The 21,763-nt window shown below is 31.8% G+C and overlaps 6 protein-coding genes across 6 annotated transcripts; 2 read left to right on the forward strand and 4 right to left on the reverse strand.

The window, feature by feature from the left end:
• Positions 1–1,719: 1,719 nt before the first annotated feature.
• On the reverse strand, positions 1,720–3,724 carry Tsp_04665 (hypothetical protein). The gene is made up of 4 exons (XM_003369194.1): positions 3,669–3,724; positions 3,254–3,363; positions 2,580–3,199; positions 1,720–2,163 (listed from the first exon to the last, which is right to left on the reverse strand). Exons 1-4 carry the CDS (start codon positions 3,722–3,724, stop codon positions 1,720–1,722), a joined length of 1,230 nt encoding a protein of 409 aa, XP_003369242.1.
• Positions 3,725–4,583: 859 nt separating this feature from the next.
• On the forward strand, positions 4,584–6,793 carry Tsp_04666 (conserved hypothetical protein). Its single transcript, XM_003369195.1, has 2 exons — positions 4,584–5,026; positions 6,310–6,793. Exons 1-2 carry the CDS (start codon positions 4,584–4,586, stop codon positions 6,791–6,793), a joined length of 927 nt encoding a protein of 308 aa, XP_003369243.1.
• A 1,416-nt stretch (positions 6,794–8,209) lies between these two features.
• Tsp_04667 (conserved hypothetical protein) lies at positions 8,210–9,357 on the reverse strand. The gene is made up of 3 exons (XM_003369196.1): positions 9,198–9,357; positions 9,003–9,142; positions 8,210–8,218 (listed from the first exon to the last, which is right to left on the reverse strand). The coding sequence occupies exons 1-3, from the start codon at positions 9,355–9,357 to the stop codon at positions 8,210–8,212; spliced, it is 309 nt and encodes a 102-aa protein (XP_003369244.1).
• A 280-nt stretch (positions 9,358–9,637) lies between these two features.
• On the reverse strand, positions 9,638–10,337 carry Tsp_04668 (conserved hypothetical protein). Its single transcript, XM_003369197.1, has 2 exons — positions 10,185–10,337; positions 9,638–10,075 (listed from the first exon to the last, which is right to left on the reverse strand). The coding sequence occupies exons 1-2, from the start codon at positions 10,335–10,337 to the stop codon at positions 9,638–9,640; spliced, it is 591 nt and encodes a 196-aa protein (XP_003369245.1).
• Positions 10,338–11,676: 1,339 nt separating this feature from the next.
• Positions 11,677–15,009, forward strand: Tsp_04669 (putative venom allergen 5). The gene is made up of 7 exons (XM_003369198.1): positions 11,677–11,722; positions 11,782–12,563; positions 12,617–12,712; positions 13,036–13,158; positions 13,225–13,330; positions 14,092–14,180; positions 14,887–15,009. Exons 1-7 carry the CDS (start codon positions 11,677–11,679, stop codon positions 15,007–15,009), a joined length of 1,365 nt encoding a protein of 454 aa, XP_003369246.1.
• A 1,128-nt stretch (positions 15,010–16,137) lies between these two features.
• Tsp_04670 (gamma-tubulin complex component 3) lies at positions 16,138–20,755 on the reverse strand. The gene is made up of 20 exons (XM_003369199.1): positions 20,689–20,755; positions 20,587–20,632; positions 20,476–20,541; positions 20,360–20,450; positions 20,250–20,312; positions 19,700–19,845; positions 19,413–19,465; positions 19,216–19,334; positions 18,709–18,844; positions 18,399–18,565; positions 18,042–18,147; positions 17,952–17,986; positions 17,846–17,913; positions 17,425–17,632; positions 17,237–17,372; positions 17,094–17,182; positions 16,775–16,906; positions 16,563–16,715; positions 16,383–16,502; positions 16,138–16,287 (listed from the first exon to the last, which is right to left on the reverse strand). The coding sequence occupies exons 1-20, from the start codon at positions 20,753–20,755 to the stop codon at positions 16,138–16,140; spliced, it is 2,151 nt and encodes a 716-aa protein (XP_003369247.1).
• Between the last annotated feature and the right edge of the window lie 1,008 nt (positions 20,756–21,763).

Consider the following 21,763-nt stretch of genomic DNA (forward strand, 5'->3'; position numbering starts at 1 on the left):
AGCTGCGTCAAGCTTTATGCCCAGCAGCATTTTACTTCCTGCTTCATAGTGTACTTCTCGCTTACTCCAGTATTACTAATAACGGAATCCATTTCCGCGTCCATTTTCTGTTCATTGCCGTCCAGTCCAAATTTCGGATGATTACGTGTGATCTTGGTTCTCTCATCAGCTAATAACCCTCTGTAACGGATTCTCCATCACAGTAGGCGGCTCAGACTCCGCCTTATTCTTCTCTTCCGGGACGTCACCGTCTGCGTTGACCTTACGGCCGCCCATTTTCCTTGCAGAAGACATCTAGCTTGATTGTGTCACAAAACAAACACCAGACAATCGTTTCGAACGTTTATTACACCGAGGAATTAGCAACCGTCGCAACAAATCACAACTAGACCGATCTGGAACAACAATCACCCACGCACACACAAACTCACTACACGTCACATAGTTACCGTACTCCGCCTTGGATCTTCAAGTCTAAAATATATTACTGTAGCCGTGTGTAACAGCGACGTGGTTGGTGTCAGCTCCGCCTTTCCTCCTTTTCTTCCGTTGACTCTGGAATAGAGCAGATGTCATTAGTTGGCCGGGTTGTTACACCAGAATGCTCAGCACTGAACTTAAACGCAAGACCAAAAAGGAAAATAAATTTGACGGTTTAAATTCCATTTTTAAATAATCATTTTGAAACAACATTTAGTTTTCATTTCTCATTTTATCTACAACTGAAGATCAATTCTGATTGATATTTCTGTGGCACCAATGTCTTTTGTTGATGTTGACAGAAGATTATTAATCACAGCACAAATGCTGACATCAAAGTATGCGTGTCCCCTGAAGAGTGAACTTGAAACGGCTGTAGCAGCTTTTCTGCATGGTGCTGTTCATCGCTTTTTTCTGCTTCCAAAGTGCTTTACTTTTATCCACCCGCATTTATAAATAGTGTTCAAAAGAAATGTCAGCCAACAGTTGCTTTCACTCGTCATATAAATTACCTTCTTAGCTAACAATTAAATGAGATTTATGCCTAAGGTTCTTTTTTGTTTGTCAAATATTGTTCTGATGAAGGCTAGTTGAAGGCTATTCAAGTACAAAGGGAAAATCTACAATTGATAAATTGTCCACAGCTGCAGTTTTCAGCTGAAACTAGGAGTGGTGATTGCTGAATGTTAGCATCGATATATTTTATGTTCTCTGAATGTATTTCAAGTTTGGATGAGAATTTTATCTTCATTCTCTTCAATGTTTCTTTTGCCCCGTTCACCAAAGTTATTGTTTTTCTTTTTATATTTTATTTAAATAAGAAAATTGCAATGCTCAAATTATGTCAAACAATGAAATTATTATTTTTTTGTTTCATTTGGTCAAAATACGTCTAAATAGAACGTATTTTAAGGTTGAGCTCCAGGACCATTTTTTGAATGTTTTTGAGAATGCTGCTTTAAAGCAACCACGGGCGTTATTGGTAAAAATGGGCTTTTTGATATGAAATGTTAATTGTTTCGTTTTTACTTCAATACATTACTTCAGTGCTTGAAATGAGCCATGTGACTGTTTTGTAATCTTTTACAGGTAATTGCATGTATTTCTTAGTCTGAGCAGGATGGGTATTTTCATGACACAACGCAGTTCTTTGGCAAATTATTCCGCTTATTCACATTCTTATGTATTTACATATAATATCAAGCTATTTATCAACGAAAAGGCATTGGTAAATCATTTTTATTGATAACTAAAAAAACAGTTTCGTTCGGTAACAATACACAGATGTATATCACATTTCATGCAACGAAGTTGGCATGTTCTTTGACAAACGCGACAGCGTTTTTTAGTTGTCATCATTTCTGGCCAGTGACCAGTCTGATCAGCACGTGTGATATCCTCTGGCTGTCTCGTTCGTCTAACGGGTCTAGATGGACCCGCTTCTTCTTCAACCGTAAGTTCTGCTTGCGGCCGTCCGCGCTTGCGCGTCACATACGTTTTCTCTAATTTTATTAGACTGTCACTAACAGATAACATAAATGTCATCAGATCCATCATATTTCTGGGCTTTATACCCTTCTTCGTGCAATCATCTTTATATTTCAACCAGCTATTGGTCAGTGACACGTGGATTGCCCAAAAAAATATTCGTCTGTGCCATTTTCGGCACTTGTGGTCGATTCTCTACAATGAGATCAACATATCCGTCAAATCCACACTTCCCATGAACTGGTTGTATTCCTTTACAATTTGTGGACAAGGAACGTCAATAAATTGACGTTGCCTTTTATTCCAACGTCTCACTGGCGTTACCGGATCCACGCAATGATACGTTGATGCCAAAATTACTTCCCGGTTGTGAAGCCACTTTACAACGCACAATTTATTATCTTTGGTGCAACAAAAGTCAGTGGCACCTCTGCCTTTTTGTTTCAATTCGTTTGAAGGCATCACCGGGCAGCCACGAAGTCTGTTGGATCGTATGGTTGCAACAGAGTGGATGCCGTCTCTCAGCAGTGTTTCTTGCAGTTCGAGGAAAGCAAAGTAATTATCAAAAAAAAAACTTTGTACCCCTTGTGCTTCGGCAACGTTTCACAAACTTTCATTACAACGTCAGCCGCGAAGAAGCCAACAGGGTTTTTTACTTTTGGCGCCATTCCATCACACAGCCAAAAGTCATGGACGAATCCATTTTTAGCGCATCTTGCAATCACCTTCAAGCGCCATTTATCTGGATTTCTGGGGTTGTAATACTTCATTTTGCACCGGCCCTTGTATGGAATGATGTGTTCGTCAACACTTTGTAGTTCTCCCAGTGTTTCTTCTAAGCAGGTCTTGCGCATGCTTTCTATAAGAGGCCGGATTTTATAGAATCTGTCATAATCTAGATGGCTTCGGTCCATGACAGCCTTGTCATTGTCATTGAAGTGGAGAAATCGCAATAGGGTTTCGAATCTATTGCGACTCATGCAATTCGCTACAGTGTCCATACGTGTTTGGTTCGCCCAATACATGCGATACCGTGGCATTTCACTAACGCCCATCGTGGTCAGCATTCCAATCAAAACTTCTATTTCTGCTACAGTTGTCGCCAAGTTGGAATACAAGCATTGAGTAGCCTTACGATTTGTCTCAAATGAGATGTGGAAAAGAAGCTGTGGTGTGAAGTACATGCGAAAGTATTCAATTGGCCTGAGGACTGATGATTTCTCATCTGATTCTGAAAAGTTTTATGGTATAACACCAATGCAAGATAATAGCAGTGATTATTTACCAATGAAAGCTTCTGTTTTAGGGTTGAACGGTCGTCGACGCCAGATGTATGATTTTCTTCTCGCATTGGCGGAAGCATCGTCTCCTTCAGTCGCTTCATCATCACTTGAACTGTGGGATTGTTAAAATGTATGGTCTAATTCATCTTCTGAAACTGCATCTGATTCAGAAACATCGGGATCTGGTAGAACTGTAATCTGTCTAACATTTCGCCCAGATCTCGTTTCTCGAAAGACGGTATCAAAGTCCATGTGAAATGTAGTTTATTCACAAGGAGAAGATCAACAGAGCACTTAGAACAGTTTTCTGTCTATTGAGTGAGATCTGCTTTACGCTCCTTTATTTATACTTGGTTCAGCGTGCGTCATTTGCAGCTCAGTTGTCACTGTTTTGCAACTGTCAGTGCTTTTACCTACTGTATTGAACATTCGATAATGCCAACTGCTGGTGCAGTTGTTGAGTGATTGTTCATTAGATGTGGCTGTTCACCAGAAATACGTGTGTATATGTGTGATTTATCAGCACCGTTGAGCAATGTGTAATATGATACATAGGCTGAGTCAAGTGTTGTTTATCACGATGTGGCACTGATTTTGTAAATTAGCACATATAACCGAAAACAATTTCCAACAATTTGTATAAAACCATAATTTGGAAAAAATTTTAAATTTTTATAAAACCGTAATTTTACCATTAACGCCCTAGGTTGCTTTAAAGCAACAACCATTTTTACGCATTTTGCTGATTTGCTACAAAATTAATTAATTAAATTAATTAAATATTAATTAAAATTAAATTAATAATTAAATTAATTAATTTTTATATTTTAATAGTACGTGTCTATTTCAGTTATAAAAAAAATTCCCAGGTTCTAGAGATTCTCAGGTCGTGAGATACATAGGTTGAAATAAAGTACAAATTTAAATATTGAGCTCCCAATACATTTTCCCTCGTATATTCATCACTTATGATCGTTTTTCTTCGTTCTACATTTAATTCAACAATAGGAGCATGGCGCGAAGTAACCAAGCCGTTAATGATGGCAGAATCGCAAAACTAATTATTTTATGCGCATAAAAAAATACGTTGCTTTAAAGCAACGTTGAGCGTTAAAGGGTTAACAGGCACTTTTGCTCGCTGTTTTATGAACTTCAGAAAATTCTCGATTTAATTATAAAATTTTAGAAAATGTATTAGAAATTCACAAAAACAGTAGGGAATATGGTGTGTAGGCTGATGTAATACTGTATTATGTGAACATTGCACTTCATTTTCTTTTTTCATACTGTAGAACTTTATCTTTATCTCTTGTTTATTTTACTTTTCTCATGATGGATTGGATGTATGGTAGTGCTTCATCTTTGTTGGACAGAGAAGCTTATTTAACTGGTCGAAAAATTGATAAAAACTTCGAACTCTTTAATGAGGATTTTAAAGAGCCGGCTACAAAGCTTGAAACCATTTGTGAGGGTCGATCAAATCAAACAGATGCTTGCGGTGCGCATCGTCCTATCATTGGTATTGATACAATTCGTAAAGAAGATCCACTAGTTGCTATAAAAAGTCAAGAAGAACGAATACGTCGTGAAATTTTGGATAATCCCGTAAAAATGAAGCGACTTAAGAAAATTGTTATGAAAGCGATGCGAAAGAAAATGTGCAAACTACTTTCTAAAAAGCTTAGCGAAGCTGAAAAGAAGCAGTGGATGAATTTCTTTTCAATTCTGGATGGTTTTTCTGGCAATGCGAGCAGCAGTCGGAAACAAGAAAATCAGTAAGTTCTGATCATTTTGTATCAATTCCAAGATTTCAATTCACTTTTGGCTTATTTAACTTTGAAAATTGCGTTTACTTAAAAATGAAAGTTGTATATGATGATGGAGGTATATTTTTGTAAACTCAGTAAATGAATACTTGATTTAACGATTTTTATTTCCTTTTAGTTTGAGAAGAAGTAATGCTATTTTGGAGTTAATTTTATTCTTTTGATTCTTATTCCTGATATCTCTTAAAAAAATCTCTTTGTTTCAAACGTGTAAAATGTTGTTAATGAAATTGATTTTTTTTAATTAATATTCAGTATCTTTATTTGAAAGATAGAGTGTTCTTTTTTTCATTTCTCAATGATTATTTTAGCTGCTTTTTTGAATTTTTATCAAGAATTTTTCAAAATTATCATTATATGATTTGTTTATGTTTTGTCTATAATTGTAATTTTAATTTTAATGCTCTCTAATCTGCATTTGTTTATAATGAGGTGTTGTGTTTTGGTTTATTTTCTTTTTTCTATAATTATGTTTGAAATATTTATGAAAGGTTTTTTGCTCTTATTTGGACAATTTTCATAATATGTTTGTATATTGTTACAATTTGAACTCCAATACTGACGATATAGGTTTATTCTATATTTCAGTTATTAAGAAGTAAGTTGTGAGAAAATCATTATCAGTAGTTTCTGATGGTATGTAAGATCAGTTTGGAACATACGTATTAGAAAATACTGTACTCTGTTTAAAAACTGTAATAAGTGATTGAGATTATTTTATCAGAGTATTTTTTTTCTAAGGCCATAATACTACTAGATCATTTTGTATCAGGTCATATTAAGAAAATGATTGCTTTTTGTTAATTTTTAGGGTTGCTAGGTCAGTGTGGATAGCAGTGTTTTTTTAAATTGGTAATTTTGGTAAGTTATTTGAGTGGACATTAAATATTAGTTTTGACTGTGTGATAAAATGAGCTTGAGCTTTGCTGATGTTGTTTAATTTGGCTACAGGGTAGTTATTGTTTGGTAGAAAACATAAAACTACTTTTGCATAATTAAAGTGAAAAGTTACTGTTAATAAATTTGACAGCTAAGAAATTGTTATATGTTTTCAAGTAATTGAATTATTAAATAACTTTTGCAATGATTTAATTTTTAAGGTTTGTTTTTTGAATTTTTCAAAATATTTGGTTTAGTTAAATTTGCATCATATAAAATAATAGAAATTTATTTGAGCAAAAATTGATCAGAAATAATTGATGAATAATAATGATGATGTTGATGTGTTATAGAAATGAAATTTCAAGTGGATGTGAAAGTGATGATGAGCAGTTGGGCAGCCGTAGAAAAGTAGGAAAGCCTTTAGGCCTGTCTTACGTTAGTGAAGCTTCGAAGCATACTCGGCTGAATAGGCATAGTGTTATAAGCTCAGGTTCGTCGAGGTCGACGTTGCCTGAATATAGTAAAAGAAAAAGTGAAAAAGAGAAGAGGAAGAATAAATTGGATGAAAATGAAAGAGAGAAACGGTTGGCAGCGATGCAGCAGAATGCCCAATGGAGAATTGAACAACGTTCGAGGAATTTGGCTAAAATGGAAATGCGAGACAAAGAAGAAGAGGATAAAAATAAACGCTACTCTTCTAAAGGGGGTGGCTTTGTCAGACCGATGCTTATATCAGCAACAGAAAACGTGACGGTGGAATCAAGGATTAAAAGTAAACGACAAACAATACAGCGTTCTTCAAATGCGATGTCTGAAAATTTTGCTAAAAGATGACAGAACATCTATTTTTTTGAAACTACATGTTTTTCATTATGTTATATTTTATTGGAAGTTGATTGAAATTGTAATTCATTTTTAATATTTGTGATTTGTTTTTAATTCAAATTTGGTCATTCTATTCTGCTTAATGATACTGCAATATTGCAGTACTTTATATGGTGGTGTTTCAATTTCGTGAGGACATCCCACACAGTGTTAATTTCTGACAATTTTTAATAGCAAACAGCAAATTATTCTTTTATTTTCACTCATTTTTATATTATCTCAGTTTGGAAGTTGTTCAAACAACCTGTGAAACAAATTGTTTATTCAATTCAGCACAGTGTTAAATAAATCCGTGGGCAATATTTTATATAAACAGTATGAAAAAATCTAGATTTCAAAGAAGTTTGCTTATCAAATTGTGAAAAATTATTTCAGCATTTATCGATTATTCATGAACAGTTTAAATATTTGCATTCAATTGTAAATTATTTCGTCATTTTGTACGATTAAAAATATTTTCATAAAGATTGGACAACTTAAGCATATTTTTTGTACAATATTAAACTCTTTTTCTGTGCGCATAAACAAACAATCTGCTCTCAGAATGGTTTGCTTGAAATATCTTGCTTTTAAATGCTTAAAATTTTACAATTTTATAAATGAATGTATTTTTACAATTATTAAATATTTGGATAAGTAATTTTCAAGAATGCACGTCTATCTTTTTGTTAGAAATCATGATTTTTATAAATTATGTTTTCCAAAAAAACGAATGTCCTGCATTTTAGAATTTTGAAAATAATATTATTTCAAAGTTGAGCATAATATTGAGTTGTTGATTCAAAAATATTTATGAAACAAACTTGCTTATCTTTGTTCATTTCTATCTATTTATAAAAATTATTCACAAGATAAAATTCTATTTTTACATCACATTTACTTGCACATTTTCATTCTTCTGATTTATTTTGATTAATTAACTCTTCAGGAATAAAATTAGTAAATATTACCGCAATCTGATGCACAAAATTTTGAAAGCAGAGCAGTTAAAATACATTTATTTGCAGAGTGAATTTTTGATATAAAAAATACATATATACATACGAGCAGGTAATTTTTAAAATTATCTTTATTATGATGAGCAATGTTGTTTAATTAAACATATTTGCATTCACACACTGTTTGCTAATTTTTATCCAAAATAACAGTTCTTCTATTTGTTTACAATAATTGTTAAAATAAACGTGCATTTTCCCACACTGTCAACAACATTTTTAACTAAAACATTGCACGCATTAATTACATTGCATTGCATCGTTTTGGTTATTCATTTGCTTCATTATCATCACTGTTATTTCATTTACGATTATTGTTGCTGTTTAAATTTGCAGCATTAAAGAATTTATTATGCAAAAAAATTTGTTTTTAAATATTCTAGATTTTAACTAATTTTCATTCCAATTGCATTATAGTTCTATTCTTTCTTGCTTTTTTGAATAAAACAATCGGACATTTTAAAGCATAACAATTAATTTACATTGTCAAAACTATATTTCACATGGTAATAGGGCAAATTTCAAACAATGCAAATGGTGCAATTAAAATGTCCGTAAAATGATCAAGCTGTGGTCATTTTTGATTAAAGACCGTCTTTCAATAGGGAAACTTACGTTTAGACCTTCTTTTTATTGTTGTTTGTCAACTCGATTTTTTGCTTCTCACCAATGAAAGCAGAGTTTTTATGCTCACTAATAAGGTTAATTTTTTTAAAACTCCTTTTGTTAAAGTAATTCTAAGGAAACCATATAAAATATTTAAAACTTCATCAAACTATTAGCATTATAATACAGCATTCTATACAAAATTATACCACTGTAAATTATATTTTCATTTCATAATAATGACTAGAGCCCGGATTTTTAGGCACTAAAAAATTCTGAAATTGGCAGGCAAAAAGAAAAAATAAAATTACAAAAAAAGCAGTAAAGCATTTATTTATAAAAAAGCAAAAAAGGCAAATATTTGTATTGCCTAATATGGTGGAAATGGTACATATATTCCATTAAATAGTTTATCTTGTCTGGTTGCATATAATTACAAGCATTTTTTTCAAGTTATCTGGTGTTAAGCTATGTCGTCTGTCCGAAAGAATATACTTTAACTGCGAAAAACTTCTTTCTACCTCAGCTGAGGTCACTGGTGCATATTAGAAGCAAACCGCAGACTCAATATTCATACCAATATGTTGTGCATTGGATTTTCCTTTGAAGACTTTTGCTATGCTTTGTATTTCTTTAAGATCTTTATTAGCTGAAATCAGTATATCGCATTTTCTTTGTATGTCTTTACCTACTTTGCCTGGAATTTTATGAATATCATCCAATACTTTGTCGAAAACTTGCAACTTATCCACTAGGACGTTTCTCAAGGAAAGTGATGGTTTGTACGAAATTTACAAAATTGGAGGCAATAAATACGAGATCACAGCAAAGAGACTCTTTCTGCATGATTTCATGGACTATTTTCACTGCAGCAGATTCTTCTTCTTCAAAACAGCCGATGATTTCTTGCATCTTTGTAAAATTTGCCGCATAGTGGAAAACAGCAGAGAGCCATGTACCCCACCTAGTCAAAGGTAGGGCTGAGGAGGTAGCGGAATCTCAGGTGCCATTGCTTTGAACAACTGTACACGTGACGGTGCTTTGAGGAAAAGTTTTTTTACATTGGAAATTAGGCGATCAACATCTGGATACAAACAGCGTATGTGTTCGGCAATTCTATGCAGTCCATGGGCTAAGCATGTCAAATGCAACATATTGAGAAATAAAACTTTAAGAGCATCAGCAGCTTTTTTCATATACGGTGCTGCATCAGTAAAAACAGTAGAACATTTTCATATCTCATGCCTTCTGGCCACACTACAGCAAGTACAGATGTAAACAACTGAGCAACTGTTGAACTGTTTGATTTTTCTAATACTTCTGATGTCAACAAATATTCCTTTGATGCTTGATCAGCTTCCAGTGTACCGATGACCGCATTGGCAACAAATCTTCCTACAGGATCGATCGTCTCGTCTACTGAAACCCATATTTTGTTGTATGCGACTTTACGTCTAATTCCATCCATAACATTGTTGAAATTGTTGTCAATATAATTTTTTCGCAACGATGATTCACTTGGTATATGTTGCTTCGTGTATTTCTCTAAAAAGCCTCTCAGAGACTTGTTTCCCAATATCCATAGTGGAATTCGAGCATCAATGAATGCCATGCATAGTTCTGTCAGAAACTGAGATTTGCTACTGGAATCAGCAACAAACGTACTAAGCAGACAAGCTTGCTTACTTTCTGTCTTCATTTTCTCTGTCGCTGATTTGTGTTTAGTCGTTTGCATATACTGAATGATAGACAAAATACTTTTTTTCATGATTGATTGTCTTGCCACACGCTTTACAAAATAGCACGGTGTTATCTGTAGACAGTATGTCACTTCCATACTCTTTCACCAAACCGATCAGTTCTTTGGAAGGCTTTGATTTGACTTTGGCCATTTTGAAGCTTGCGGAAGTAGTATATCTTGGGTAGGAACGACACAGCAAGCGAAACGTGAGTGAATGAACAGTCGACGGTAGTAGTCTGGCTTCCTCCCGGCCGTAGAAATTTTGAATGACGACAGATGGATGGCAACGTTAGCTCAGTCCATCGCTTTTTATTTACTCTTTGTCACGGAGAGAAATCGTGGGAACCCCTGTTAAGGTTTGTCCAGAAGAAAAGCGATAGCAACTACCGCCAGCGCCACCTAGCGACGGTGGCATGGCGGCAACCCACTCCAAACAGTTTTTTCCATCACACCTCAAGCCTGGGCAAAGTTAAATTTTGTATTGAATTATAAAAAAAGCTGTCATGGAAAAATTATCAAAAAAGACATAAGAAGGTAATATCATGGAAAAATCATCAAAAAAGGCAGAAAAAGGCATTTATGGCAAAATCTGGGGTCTACTTATGACATTATTATTATTATCATTTGACATATTTTAAATTAAGAAATTGCTATTATAATTAATAAAATGCTTTCAGAAATTTTAAAGCCAAATGAACAAATATTTGTATTAATATTATAAATTATTTTTTAAATGTATTTCACTGTTTGGATATGCTGGATTGCTAACTGTTCTTAAAACTGTTAAAAATGTAAAAATACATTAAAATGTAATTAAATGATGTATATTTTGTACAAGCATTTTTAAATGTTCTCCGTGATTATAAAATAATCTTTAAAAAGCTGTTGCATTTAAGTACAAAATTTATAATGCCTACCTTCAATGTTAGATTATATTTAATTATATTATAAATAGTGAAAATGCAAACAGAGCTGAAGCTCAAGCTAAATAATGAGTGTAATAATAGAAATGTAGTGACAATGCTGTGAAAAGTTTTCATTTAATATCTTTTTGTCTTAAAATAAAATAGAGATAAGAATGAATTATTGAATTCATTGAAATTACAAAAGCAGTTGAAAAGAAATTTAGAAATGCTGAAATACAAAATTACAGTTGAGACAAATAAATGGAGTTCTTCTTTATTAGCAGAACAAACGTATAATAAGCAAAAATGACGTCAACGATGTTTGTAAAATATAAGGATAAAATAATTTTGAAACGGTAATATAATGCTAATAAATTTTCTTAATAGTGCAGTTATCTTCCCAACGCAACGGAATATTTACACACTTCTTTCAAACATTCTTGACGCAAACTGATCAATCAAAAACTATTGGACGATGAATATAGCTATTTTATTCATATACACTAAAAAATGAAAACAAAGCTCACAAAATTTCTTATAAAAGTAGAATTTCTAGGCTTAACATTCAGTCACAAAATTACAAGAATGTTCACATTCCTGTTTGCTTTAAGTGTTTTATATGCAACTGCTGGTAACATTTTAAAAGTATATCTATCTATTCAATGGAAGTTGATAAAAAATATCTTTTAGGTGCACAGTTTTACGGTTCATCATCTTCTTCATATAAAGTTTACAGAAATGGTGAATTAGTAGATAGTGGTTCCAGTCAAAGTGGAATGCCTGACTTCTTCTCAAACAATGGTCGAAGTTTCTTCTCAAGCATGTTTTCTGATGATGATTCTTTCGGTTCTATGAAAAATAAAATGCTACAGAATAGTAGATTTGGCGATTCATTTGGAAAAGACAGTGGATCTGATCGCAGCTTTATCATTTCAAGTAGAGGAAGTCCAGGAGAGTTTGGAGGTAGTGATTTCTTTTCTTCAAATGGAAAATCATTGCCAGGACAATCTGGCGGTAGGAGTAACATAGCTGATGCAACTTACAGTACAAAGCCTCAAGACAATGTCAAGTTAAGTAAAGGTGCAGTAACATTGTCAGAAAAGGTCAAAAAGTTCGTCACTGATGATCATAACAATTACCGCAAAAAGGCTGCAAAGGGTCAATTAAAAGGACAGGGAAAAGCATCTGCTATGAATGAGTTGAAGTGGTCAGATGCCGTTGCTGAGAAAGCAGCTGAATGGGCATCTGGATGCCAGTTTATGCACAGTCCAAAAGGCAGATATTGCGGTCTAGAAGGAGCAAATAATATTGGTGAGAATTTAGCAGTCGGTACATTTCACGGTTCATTGTCTGGAGAAGATGCCTATATTGAAAAATTCCGTACTTCGATCCATGATTGGTTTGAGGAATATCAGAATTACGATTTTCAGAATGCTCGATGCAAGAGAGGAATGTGTGGTCATTATACTCAAGTAATCAAAAATCAAATATACATAATTTTACTTTTATTTTGCTCATTTTACAGATGGTCAGTGACACCACCTTAAAATTGGGGTGCGCTTTGTCTATCTGTCCGAATGGAACTCCTCAGTTTGCTAATGGAAGATCAGTGTATTTAGTTGTTTGTAATTATGCTCCAGGGTAAGATGCACAATTTTATCATATTTCAAAACTAAATAGCGATGAATACATACATATACATATACATATACATATACATATACATATAAATACATCATATAAATCTGTGTTTGATGCGACGAGAATTTTCATATGAAATTTTTTAATGCAAAAATACAAAATAATAATTCTGATAAGACTGAAACACATGCATGCATACAGACATATATATGTATATATATATATGTATATCTGTATGCATGTGTGTTTCAATTTGATTATTATTCTTGTTGCTGTTTATTATAATTTAATTGTTATATTTAGTATAAAATTACACAAAATTCAAAGCCAAATTATATGTTGTTTAGTGATAATTACGGAAATGAACCACCATATAAAACAGCACCGCAGTCGTGCCCCGCAGTTCGTCCTACACGTGTCGATGATGTTTGCAGTAAGAATTGGAATATGAAAAAAGCGTTTGGCTTTCTATTTTTAAATATTCATTTTTAGCTGGTGAGGGTTCTGACAAGCCAACTGTTTGCGAAAACAAAAGCCCAGGTTGTGAAAAGTGGAGAAAAGAAGGAAAATGTGCCCTATGCAACAATGATTATTATCAGTTTATGAAAGATACATGCTCTGGAAGCTGCGGATTTTGTGCTTAATTCTGAATTCTGAGTAGTTCAATATCATTCAGATTAAAATCCGTTCATAAAAATAAACAATTTTAAATATCTGTCAGTGTTTTAAATGTTTTTTGTTTTTATTCCTATTTTGAACAGAATTTACTTTTTTAAAATTCAACTTTCAAAATTAATAATAATTATAAAAATGACCAAATGCGGACAAAAGTTTGAATTTTTTAGACCAAATGAAGATTCAATCTTTAAAAGAATGAATGTAACAAAAGTTGCAGAATAAAAAAATAAAGCTTTCCAATTTTACTTGTCATGCCAAAATTTTAACAACAAAAATATAAAATAAATGCAATAAAAAATTGAAGACAACTCTCCATATTTCTTTAATTAACATTCTCAATAAGATTATGATAATATTAATGAATATTATCATAACACCAAAAATTATTACAATAGGAGAAATTTATGAATATCAATCACAATATCTGTTATTTTCATTTTTCCATTGTCCATTATTTCATAGAATTTTTTGCATTTCAATGCAACTAATACAACGCATGTTGTTTATTTGTAATCACTTGCTATTTTCGTTCAGCTCATTAAGCATTTAACAAAATTGCTTTCTTGGGAATTTCACAAAATTTCTGCCTGTTTTGACAGGAAATACTTTTAATGAACTTTTTATGTTTTATTTTTAAATTTTTTTACTTATAATATCTGAAATAATTGAATTTAATCAAAGCTGCTTTTGCATCAGTTACTGCACCTTGTTTAACCCTACGATTACCAAAAGGGGCTTGGAGAAAACTAAAAAAACCTCTGCCAAAAGAAGTTGATTTCTGCTGATTTTTGATAGAATCAAAACCCTTTTTGGTTAAACTTGTGTGAAAAAGTGTTTTGGTAATCGTAGGGTTAATTATTTTCATTACAATATCTTGCATCATGGAAACTAAATTTTCTGCTTTCGACATTGTTGTCGAACAGTGAACAGAAATTATGAAATAATGCTAGAAAAATGTATGAAAATAAATTGCATTGCATTTGTATTTCAGGTTTTGAAATTTTAATTGTAAAATAAGAACTAACAGAAACAAATATGTTTCTGAATGGAATTTGCAAGCATTCTTCACAACTGTAAATAAATAATCAGTTTAATGCAATTTATGATCACAAATTGCAAAAAAATTTACAAAACTTGCCCTTGTCATATTTGAGGTTAAATTTTAATCGTTACGTTTTTCAATTTTACTACTTGTCTTATCAAAATTCATGCCATCTTCACAACTGTGCACTAGATTGGCAAATATTTATTTATAAGCTGCAAAATTGTTGAAAATTTTTATGAAAAGGCGATAAGCTTGTGATTACATTCTGAACAGAACAAGTATCCTAAAGTCAATTTAATTCTATTTTATTTGTACATCTTCTTATTAAAATACAAATTGTGTGTTTTCAATGAATCTCAGAAATTATTTCACACGAATTATTTGCATAAATTAAAACAAACTTCTAAAAAACAATATACATATATTGTTAGTATACGGTCTGGTTGTTTAGAACTTATTCTATGATCTTGTGTGAAATGCAGTTGCTGTTTACCAGTCAAGATTTTGCATTGAAAGTGCAACAATTTAACGACCCTGCATTGCTGTTCTTATGAGGTTTTGCTATAAAAACGCTGCACGTAAATTACGATTTTAACAATATAGACAGAAATGTGAAAAAGAACTAAAAGAATAAATAGATAAAGATTGAAACAATAAATATCAGTTGGTCATTATATGTACTCACGTTATTGATGTTGCTGCTAAATAAAACTGTCATTATAAAGCTGTCTTTGCTAGCAAACCAAAGAACGTTAGACGGCACGAGACGCTAAAGGCAAAACATACTCATTGATTCAATAAAAATTTTTGTGAAAAAAAGCTTCCCGTTGATTCTAGCTGCTGTCACTTTTTATAGGTTCACACATATCAGCTAATGTGAAAATGCAAATAAAATAGTGGGGTCGGACCAAACCCCTTTTGGTATTACTTGAGTGCAAAAGTTTTGGCAGTCGTAGGGTTAAAATTATAAAAGCTTTTTCTATCAATAAATGGCGTCCAACATTTACTATATAATATACTACAATATGTAAATTTTAATAAATGTGGACAAAGATCCAAACAGACTGACAGACACCTTCTTTTTTTGAATAATAATCAAACCGCTTTTTCAAAAAATCAGTGCATGTATTTTTTATATCAATAATTCAGATAATTCGATTGTTGTAACATGATTCAACAACGTATACATACATGTTGAAAAAATGAATGATTGCGCTTCATTGAATTTTGAATACAATTTAATTTTTAAAAATACAATATCTGTTATTTTTAATAACTGAATATGAATATGATATGAGTAATAACTGAAATATGATCAAACTGTGCAATATAATAAACATACAGTTTTTAAAACCGTCCGTAAAACTTTGGACAAGTATCAAGTAAAGATGGCCGAAGTAGCAGTTATTTTTGAATGAATGGAATCAGTTTGAAATTTAATTTATATAATACTAACGGATTAACAACATTACTGGAGCTGGTTTAAATTGCTTAAAAATCTAGTATCATGAATACTTGTAAAAATAACAACAAAAAATGACGTATAAAAGAAAATTATGTAATGTATTCAAGTTGAATAAATTTGCTAAGAAAAATTCATCATACTTCATCAATATTACTACTACTGCAGATAATAATAATAATAATAATAATAATACAGTAAACAGATTAAAAAATATAGTTCATTGGTTGATATTTCCAAAACGAATCGAGTTGCGCACATTTTCATTTTGATTATAATACCACTGGCTGAAATCAATTTGAAAACTGAACTGACGTAGCAAATCATCTTTTCCATTGGCGAGAACTACCAAAAGTTGGCTGACTGCCATCTATTCAAAAATAAAAAGAAGATATAAATTCAATTTTATAAAAATCACATTTATGAAGAGGGAATATAAGAGAAAATTATCCGCTTATTTATTACCCTGTATCCGTCTCGGAAGAGCGTTAGAGGAGTGTAGAATTTCGAATTCAACTTTTTCAGCAATGCCTTTTTGTAAAGTTGCTGTTCCAATTCTTGCTCTTTCGATATTGGCAATTTTCCCTGATGATGATCAGAAATTGTTGGAAAGAGAATGAAAAAAAAATTTACAATTTCACTTACAATTTTAGAAACTTCTTTTTCGCGTCGTGTGGTCGTCAATTGTTGCTCTTCTCTCTTCTCAATTTCGTCCTTCATCAATGAAATAAATTCACCGTAAAGCTTTTGAAAATCCAACACAAAATCCAACAACGTTCGCAAATGCAACATCACATTCTAAACAACAAACGTTGCACAATCAAAAGTGTAGAAATTTAAATATTACAAACAATTACTTCATGTTTTTCAGATAAAAACATATTATCAATGAGTTGATTCAAAAACGCATCGTGCTCGTTGATAACATCGTCCAAATCTACTGCATTGTGCAAACCCGAAATAAACTTCCGCCACGCATTTTCAAGAACCTAAACAAAAGAATCCGTTACAATCTTCGTTACAGTAAAATGAAATGAGTAAGATATATTCAAAAACACAATTCACCATTGAATTTGTATGATTATATTAAAGTTATATTTAGATACAACATTTTCAAAATTAAGATATTCCATTTAGATAATTTTCAATAGAAAATAAATGTTGACTGATGATTACTTGAAAGAAAAAGTAATGCTGAACATTTCTGACAAAATTGCCCAATTCATTGTTCATAAGTGAAAATTGTTGCCAGAGATTGTAAAATTCTAAAAACTCAAAAAATTAAATTTACTCTTCAATTATTAAAATTGAAATTTCACCTGGAACAATTTTCAATCCTTTCGAAAAACTAATACAATTCAAGCCATAGGAATGAAGCTCAAAGTCCATACGTCGCAGTCGCCAAATGAAGTTGAACAATAAACGATAAATCGGTTTCGTCTTGTCGTTGAATATCTGCAAAAACTCATCTTCGAACAGATAATAAAAAATAAAATACAAAAGTTACCGCTGATATTTCAGGCACTATGCGATAAGTAATAATTATAGTATCCCAATAATTGTCCGACTGAACTGGATGCAAAAATTCCATGTCGACTTTGTCAATTATTTCGTGCGTAATATCGTATTTGGTGGCACAATCACGAAGGGCATTTTCCAAAGCGAACGTCAATGCATCCATACGTAACACTGAACCCGGCTTATCCAATTCTTCACTGAGAACAAAAATTCAATTTGGAATGAATGAATGAACCAAAAATCAAAACCAATAATAATAATAATAATAATAATAATAATAATGAAACGTACTGAAAATTTTCCAGCATGCATGAGACAAAATCCCCACGGGAGAGAAGAACATAGTTTTTAAGTGCCTAAATATTATTCATTTTAACCAGACACTTCAACTGTGGATATATGTATTATACTTCTGTTTTGTACCTTCAAGTGAAATTCCACGTTGAATTTGGATGACAACAAATTCAACAGAACTCGACTAACTTCTTTGTAAGTTTTCTTGATACAAGAACTAACCATCTCGTATTTTTCAATCAGAAACATCCAAGACGCTAAAATGTTATTACAACAATTTTAATTCATTTAAAATAATTTAAAATTTCATACGATCCATTTCTTCGAACAATCTTCGTTGACTCAAAACGGAAGGGATGTCCAGTGATTCACGACAAGCGTTTTGCAAAAAGATCACCGATTTTCCGGTAATTAAAATCTGAACATTTCGTTGATATTGCATAATTTTCAAAACGAAAACAAAACTGTTCAATTACTTTTTTCACTAGAAATGGAGAGAAGAAGTCTGGAATGCAAGAATGACGTATTTGGTATGACATATTCCAAAAAGAACTGCTGCTATTGGTAGTTTCCGTCTTGTAGATGAAAAACTGATGAGATATTTAAAAATTGAAAATTTATTATTCAAAAATAGAATCAAATATTTTTTTAATTCAAATGATCAATTACTTCTTCACCAGGATCTTCAATAACTCCTTCGTACATCCAAGAAATGATCATTCGTTTCAATTTAGAGCAAACTGTGCTCAAAGCATCCACAATCGCGTTCGCAACTGCGGAATCTCCGCAATATACTTTCTCATATAGACTCGATAGAAAATTACCACTACTCAGTTCTTAAAAAAACAAACATTTATTTATTAAATATAAAATTAAATTTTCATCTGAGCAATTCCTAAAAGGAATACGAGTGATCAAACTATTTAAGAATCAAAATTTAAAATGATTTTTTAATATGATCCTAGAAAAAGAAATATACCTGCAGCCGTGGCTACAATTTCTGACAGTTCCAGCATTGTTGATTTGAAAGGCCACATTTTGACAAATATTTCTTCAGCAAGTAAACCAAGCTGACGCCCTTTGCTTTCTTTTTTTTGAGACAATTTAGAAAACCACTGAAAATACACACAATCTCATTTTTGTGTGTCAATTATCATTTTGAATAATTTTTACCTCGACTTCCAATTCTGCAATGGCATGGTAATACTGGGTAAGAAATTTGTCGACAGAAACGGCAAAAGCCTATTCATTTCGAAAAAACTGACAGCATAAAAATTAATTCAGTTTGAAATAAGAAACAAATTACCGAAAGAAAACTCTTTCCTGTAGATGGATCAAGAAAAGAGTCACAAAACTGCTTTAATTTCAAATACAAAAATCCATAAGCAGATAATATTTTCAACTGCTCTCCAAGAGGCCTCTTTATCTACGTGTAGAATAGACTTTCCAACAAATGAAAATTTCATTTCATCAAAATTTCTCTTACCGGCAAAGTGAACTCTATTTCTTCTGCAGTGTGATTAATACGAATCAAGTTCCCACTGATTCCTTGAAGAACAAACAAAGATTCGTGTATAACGGCATCAGTGTCACACATAATAATTTCTAAAAAGAAAAAGTTCACAGAAATAAATATCACTAAAAAAACTACAGTTATGCTTAAGTTATGCTCTAAGCACATACCTGGATCGTGAGTGTTACGTGAAGCGACAATTACATTAGGAGCACTGCTTTTCCTAAGTTAGAGCGTTACTTTTATTAATAGAAAAATTAAAGTCATGCATCCATTCTTACAACTTTTTTATTAAAAAAAATAATTCAATAAGTAAAATAAGTTTATTTAAAAAAACAAAAAAAATAATTCTTACAAAAATCAGTAAAAGAAATAAACAAAAAAAGAAATAAGTGAAAATAAAACTAAATAACAATTAAGAAACAGCTTAAAGACGAACAACTGCAAAATATTTTACCCGTCTTTGTCATGTATATTAACCGGTGCAAAGGTTGTATTACATTCCACGTCGAACTTTACATTTTCACACCGATCACTTGGTGTTGACTCTCTGTCACTGAGCTCTGCTAAAGCTTCCTTGCCTTCTGAATGCATAGTACTTCCCTTAAAAAAGTAAAAATAAGAGAACAGCTGTAAATATAAAATTACTGAAGCGCGCAAGTAAAGCAATGCATGCAATCACTGATCATGAATAAGAAACTGAAAACAAATATATTTCAATTAATTGCACTTGAGATGTACAGATAAATAATTATACCGATTATGCAAATTTTTCTGTATAAAATATAAAAAACAACTGTATCTAATACTCAAAATATGGTCGGAACACAACATGCCTACCATCATATAGCAAATTGCTCTACCATTTTCTCATTTATTGCCCTTTTTCTCATAAAAAACTGCATACTTTATCAGTTGTTTCGTATTAAAATGGAACTACGTACATATTTTAAAATTAGAAAAAACATACAAACAGAACAATATTAACTTCAAATACAAATACTTACTCCCTTCATGCTTCTATTCACTGCAACAAAAAATCGCAACATTTCGCCAGCTTTATCAAATTTCTGAAACAAATGTCAAATAGAAAATTTCTCAAAAAAGAATAAAACACCTTTTTTTTCAGATCTTGCCAAAGAGAATTAAATACAACTGCCGTTTCTGATTGATTTCTCAGCAACACTGAAATAAACAAAAAATACCAGCTGAAAAGTAAAAATTAAAACAAACTTACAATTTCGTTGAATAGATTCCATCTGGCGCTCAGCATTCACACTTTCTTCCACTTTGAAACTGCTAAAATCAGACATTTAAAAGGTATCTATAGATAAAAAGCATTACTTGTTCAATATGAGTACTGCTCGGCTAAACTTTTTCTCATAAAGTTCTAAAAATATACTGAAAATTTATTATACTGAAAAAAAAACTAAAATTTGTATTTACCAATAAGGGTATCATCCTTCAATATAGCTTTCACAAGTTTGCGAAGTTCCGATTGTAAATCTATCATTTTCGATCTCTAAAAACAAAATTTCTCAATTAGCCAAATTATGCAGAATGAATTAGCCTACGAAAGTAAATTATTATATAGTTTCACAAACAAGGTAAAAAACAGTTCACTAAGAAAATCGTTTCTTTGCCTCCGTCGTTTTACAGTAAGATATAAAGAAAGTCAGGTTTTATTGCAAATAAATAACTACAAAGAAATGGAATGGAAATGGTCTAGTAATTTAAAAAAGTTCAAATATTCATAAAATGTAAAATTTTGAAAGTAAATGTGATTATTAGTCAAACTTGTGTAATTTTAACAGACATGAAATGAATTCAGCAGGTTTGGTTCAGAACGGTCCCACTTTTCAACGCGCTTTATTATTGGTCGTTTATTGCGCTATTTTATTGGGCCGTCAAGTCGTTGTCTTATTGGTTTTCTTTGTCTAATTGCTCATTGATTCAAATCTTTCCCTTGTGATTAGCTGTAATATTTTTTCATTTCATTGGTTCAAATATTCCATTTAGGATTACGTAACTTTAATAGTAGTGACGCAACATCAATAATGGAAATTTTATTATTCCAAAATTTTATTGTTTGTTTGAGGTTTTGTCATTCATTGAAATTTTGTTTATTTAAATATATTATTTGTGGTGAAGTTTACACTTTTTCATGATCAGCATTCCCGAAAATAATTTTTATCATTATTCTATATTTATTGTACCAAAGTGACGTTATATCAAATGCGATAGTAATAATTCAGAGAAAACAATACAAAAAATAAGTTAAATAGTGATTTTTATTTTTCACTAGCCAACAGCAGCAGCAACAACAGTAAAGAACAGCCAACAACAACAACAACAATAAAAAACAGTGAATGGCATTAACAAAGTGGAAACAGCGAAAAAGCAAGAATCTAAATAATACAATACAATACAATACAACACAACACAACACAACACAATAAAATACAATCCACCACTTGGAAGGCGGCATTAAATCGGCTCCGGCGTTGTATACATTAATGCT

The sequence above is a fragment of the Trichinella spiralis genome (genome assembly GCF_000181795.1).
Source record: "Trichinella spiralis strain ISS 195 chromosome Unknown Scfld1557, whole genome shotgun sequence".
NCBI lineage: Eukaryota > Metazoa > Nematoda > Enoplea > Trichinellida > Trichinellidae > Trichinella > Trichinella spiralis.

What these genes read in the sequence shown, in the direction of transcription:
- Tsp_04668 (XM_003369197.1), bottom strand. Translation starts at nt 10,337, where the DNA reads ATGGCCAAAGTCAAATCAAAGCCTTCCAAAGAACTGATCGGTTTGGTG. An exon ending in AGTATTTTGTCTATCATTCA is followed by an intron (nt 10,076 to 10,184) that starts GTATATGCAAAC and finishes AGCAAATCTCAG; the next exon opens with TTTCTGACAGAACTATGCAT.
- Tsp_04669 (XM_003369198.1), top strand. Translation starts at nt 11,677, where the DNA reads ATGTTCACATTCCTGTTTGCTTTAAGTGTTTTATATGCAACTGCTG. An exon ending in GAAGATCAGTGTATTTAGTT is followed by an intron (nt 12,713 to 13,035) that starts GTTTGTAATTAT and finishes TGTTATATTTAG; the next exon opens with TATAAAATTACACAAAATTC. An exon ending in GTCCTACACGTGTCGATGAT is followed by an intron (nt 13,159 to 13,224) that starts GTTTGCAGTAAG and finishes ATTCATTTTTAG; the next exon opens with CTGGTGAGGGTTCTGACAAG.
- Tsp_04666 (XM_003369195.1), top strand. Translation starts at nt 4,584, where the DNA reads ATGGATTGGATGTATGGTAGTGCTTCATCTTTGTTGGACAGAGAAGCT. An exon ending in AGTCGGAAACAAGAAAATCA is followed by an intron (nt 5,027 to 6,309) that starts GTAAGTTCTGAT and finishes GATGTGTTATAG; the next exon opens with AAATGAAATTTCAAGTGGAT.
- Tsp_04670 (XM_003369199.1), bottom strand. Translation starts at nt 20,755, where the DNA reads ATGATAGATTTACAATCGGAACTTCGCAAACTTGTGAAAGCTATATTG. An exon ending in AAATAGAGTTCACTTTGCCG is followed by an intron (nt 18,845 to 19,215) that starts GTAAGAGAAATT and finishes GTGTATTTTCAG; the next exon opens with TGGTTTTCTAAATTGTCTCA. An exon ending in ATTGTTCGAAGAAATGGATC is followed by an intron (nt 17,987 to 18,041) that starts GTATGAAATTTT and finishes ATAACATTTTAG; the next exon opens with CGTCTTGGATGTTTCTGATT.
- Tsp_04667 (XM_003369196.1), bottom strand. Translation starts at nt 9,357, where the DNA reads ATGCAAGAAATCATCGGCTGTTTTGAAGAAGAAGAATCTGCTGCAGTG. An exon ending in TTTCCTTGAGAAACGTCCTA is followed by an intron (nt 9,143 to 9,197) that starts GTGGATAAGTTG and finishes ATAAAATTCCAG; the next exon opens with GCAAAGTAGGTAAAGACATA.
- Tsp_04665 (XM_003369194.1), bottom strand. Translation starts at nt 3,724, where the DNA reads ATGAACAATCACTCAACAACTGCACCAGCAGTTGGCATTATCGAATGT. An exon ending in ATTATCGAATGTTCAATACA is followed by an intron (nt 3,364 to 3,668) that starts GTAGGTAAAAGC and finishes ACAATCCCACAG; the next exon opens with TTCAAGTGATGATGAAGCGA. An exon ending in CGGCTGACGTTGTAATGAAA is followed by an intron (nt 2,164 to 2,579) that starts GTTTGTGAAACG and finishes ATCTCATTGTAG; the next exon opens with AGAATCGACCACAAGTGCCG.